General features: G+C 37.6%; 1 protein-coding gene across 1 annotated transcript in view; it reads right to left on the bottom strand.

The window, feature by feature from the left end:
- Positions 1 to 2,726: 2,726 nt before the first annotated feature.
- The window catches only part of TTPA (alpha tocopherol transfer protein), an 11,583-nt gene continuing 10,625 nt past the window's right edge, over positions 2,727 to 3,684 (bottom strand). Inside the window, exon 5 of the mRNA XM_035889754.1 lies at positions 2,727 to 2,906. Coding sequence (XP_035745647.1) covers positions 2,727 to 2,906 — 180 coding nt within the window. The remainder of the gene's footprint in view (positions 2,907 to 3,684) is intronic.

Below are 3,684 nucleotides of genomic sequence, written 5' to 3'. Positions count from 1 at the left end.
ATCCCCCGGCCAAGCCTGTAACGCTGGGAAGTGACAGGCGAGGGCAGTTCCACTAGAAAAGTTTTATTAATATAATGACGTTAGTACATAAAAAATTAAAAAAACCCATTGTGCACGACATTGTGCTTACAGTCAGTAGTAAATTATATTTGCATCATTTAACAGCGACTCATTTTTTTTAGAGGCACTCCTGATATTCTTAAATAATGCACTTAGAGATTTTTACTTTTGTGCTTTGTTGACTCTGCAGCTCAAAGCTGCCATACCGCTGCCCATCACACCAATACCTCTGCCATTCATTATGCAAATGTCCTAATTATCTTGCGTCCTCATTACCAGCAACTGCAATTGCCCCTTAAACAGAGTTCCTACCTACCTACAGCACATAGACATTAAAAAAAAATTAACAGTTCACTAAAAACATAACTGCACTCAGTGCTCTAACTGTTGTGTTATGCAAACACATTGCCATTTAATAATAGATTCAGGATATTCTTTAAGACATTTAGGACTTTATCTTCATAGAGCTGGTATAGTCCAAACGAAGATTAAAAAAACCAAAACAGCCAAGTTTTTTCCACGTGCATACACATACGCAATCAAATGAAGTCTCTGCTACATAAAGCAGCAATGATTAGAGATTGGTTTCATAGGAAAAGTTTGAAATTTCCCGTCCGCTGAAACACAGTTCATTCCTTTATGCGGTTTACATTCAAGAATTAAAACTGAAGGAGCGTAAAATTAAGACAATAGCTTCAGTTCTCCAGTTCGTAAGTTATTTGGAACTTGAGTTACACACTTGCAGAACTGCCAGATGCCTGACTACTTAGCTTATTTTCTTATGAAGAAGAATTAGCACTTCACTGAACTCCTCTATTTAAGGAGCTTTTGTATCACAAAATAGTTCAACCTGAGAAAAAGAAAGATATAGGAATATATGAAAGTTTATCTGAAAAATGTTTCTTTAAATTTAGGCTCCGTATCAAACATTGTCTGAAAGAGACGAATGAAAAGTGCACTTGAGGAAATGAGGGAACTGGAAGAAAAAAAAAAAAAAATTTAAAAGTCCTTGTCAGTTTTGAAAGAATTTTGTATCTGGCATTGTACCTTACCACAGCAGAAGAAACTACAACCAACAAGTTGGGCCCTTCATGGGCGTTCCTCTTGCTAATAAAGAATAGCTTCTGATAGTTTTTGCGATAATGCAGTATTAACGATAATCTAAAATAAGACATTCCTGATTTAACAGGACAGTCTCATTTCTCTCCCCTAAGCATATGTTAATATAACACCCCAAAGTAACTGAAGTTAGCATTTCTAGCTACCTGAGAAACAAAGTATTTGTTATGTATTCATTTATATGAAGATTCATATGGAATGCTTAAATACATAATGCTTATGCAAAGACCCCCTGGCTTATTACAAAACAGTTAAAAATTGGGTGAATGAACTCTAGCAGTTGGTATACTAACAGAGCTTTTAAAAAAAAACTGAGTGAAAAGTAAAATAATGGTTTAGGTTATTAAATACTGGGGATTGCAGGATGATACTGCTATGTAACATGAGTGATAGCTTTTACACATGCAGTGTTCATATATGAATCACATCCCTTAAAAAAAAAAAAAACACAACTGTTTTCAGTAAGTATAGACAGATTTTTTTTTCATTACCCCTACAGAAGAAGAGGGCTCAACAGAAATTAAAAATTTTCTTCCAGTGCCCAACAGAAGATACAGACTGGCAAGTTGCCAATTACTCTTCTGAAAACAAAATGAAGATACCCAGCATCTCCTACGCTGAGGTCCAAAGTGACCTACAAGCACCCTTAAACCACATAACAAATACTCAGATCCACAAAGGATAACCTACTTCACCCTCCAAAACAAACAGATACTGCAAACAGCTAAAAGCTCTTGACCTCTGTAGTGCTCTACTGCAGGAATTAAGGTGCTCATAATCCAAGTTGCTTACAGCTTGTCCATAGACAGTATCTCTTTGAAGACAGAAAAATCAGCATTTTCAAAGTTGTTTTGACTCTCTTACCAGTTCCTCCTCCTGATTCATACTGTCCTTTGAAGAATAGGTGCATGGTGTTTTCCCTGTCTTCCTCTACAAAATTGGATGATTACGATGTTAATTAGCACAAAAAGGGATGCTGCACAAGCAGCGCACAGGTTAACACAAATGTCTCACTATTGCTGACTAATTTTCATTTGACGCAAACTAACAAAACAGCCATTTTCCCTGAGAATCAATCCAAAAAGCAGCCTCTTTTTACTCCTTGTAAATTAGCCCTGTAGTCATACTTCTGCAACAAGCTAGTCTACCCCATTCACCTTCTGTTCTTTTTTTGTGTCCTATCACCTTGACAAGCCAAGATACCAGAGCTAAGCATAAAGTTCTGGACGGCATTATTACGGATGAGTTGTCTCCAAAGACTTAACAGGAGCAGTATCGATCCCTGATATCCAATGCACTATTCAGCTTTTTGGCATAAAAGTTAATCAATTACAAACAGTATTGCAAACATGTAGAATTCCTTAATCTCTTCAGACAGACATACTGATAGATTCCAGTTAGTATAAAAGTGCAGTCAATATAATACTCAGTGCCCCGCAAAGACATACTGGTTTCATTTACAATAATTTCAAGTTTACATGAACATTTTCATATTAAACTTATTTCCACTTCCAGTGTTCAAGAACTGATATAATACTGTAGTAAGGTTATTCCTGGGCAACCAGAGAAATGCTCTGAAGATAATCTGCAGATGCCATTATAAAATCACTCCATTCCCTGGCCAGCTCTTCAATGGAGACTTCCTCCCCCCCATATTCCTGTGGGAGAATGCTGACCGGGAAATGTTCAGTCAGACTCTGCATGTAGTTATTTCCATGCATATGCACCTAAAACAAAACATGAAAAACATTTATTTGGGTATGAATGCTAGACTACTGAGCGAAAACAAGCAGCAAAGAAACTCAGTGCAAGAGCTGAAGCCACCAGCTTGCTTCGACTAAACAAGTGTAGTTGTTTGTAATGAGCTCCTTAAATGAAGAATAAAATACCATCATGCAAGTGAGTTTCCTGTGGGTGCTCAAACTCTGTCCTGCTCAGTATCTGCAGTTTGATGAAGCATGGACTGCAACCAGAGAGCTGTATTTTATGCAGCTGCAAGCACAGGAGCTGAAACTACACACTGGTTGCAGACTGGTTTAGCAACACTGATGAGGGTACACGCTACATCCATACAGCTGAAGTGAGCTAAACCATGGGAAGACTGGGGTGTGGTCTGGTTGTGATAGGTATCACGTACTTGCTTTTCAGTCATTTCCAAGAACAGAACAGTGTTTCGCTCCTGGCCATTAGCATCTGGTCCTGCCATATGTGTTTAAAAACAACATTATCTAGGAACTATGCAGGTTCAGGCAGGTGCCAAGGAGGATATGCAGAAGAATATGTATCTCAGTCCTTACATTTCAGTTCCAACTGAAATTAGATCCTGGAGTACTCTTCCAATTTAACCCTTGTAATACTGTACTTTTGATTCTTCTCTTCTTGCTTTATTGTAGATATTTTGAAGCCTGGTTCATTATTTCCAGTCAGAAACTTTTACAGGCCTCTTATTAACACCTGACAAGAATTTTCTGCAGTTATTACACAAAGACTACAAGAATATGCACT

Source organism: Egretta garzetta, unplaced genomic scaffold, assembly GCF_000687185.1.
Source record: "Egretta garzetta isolate BGI_Z169 unplaced genomic scaffold, ASM68718v1 scaffold132, whole genome shotgun sequence".
NCBI lineage: Eukaryota > Metazoa > Chordata > Aves > Pelecaniformes > Ardeidae > Egretta > Egretta garzetta.
This window is presented reverse-complemented; position numbering and strand designations above follow the sequence as displayed.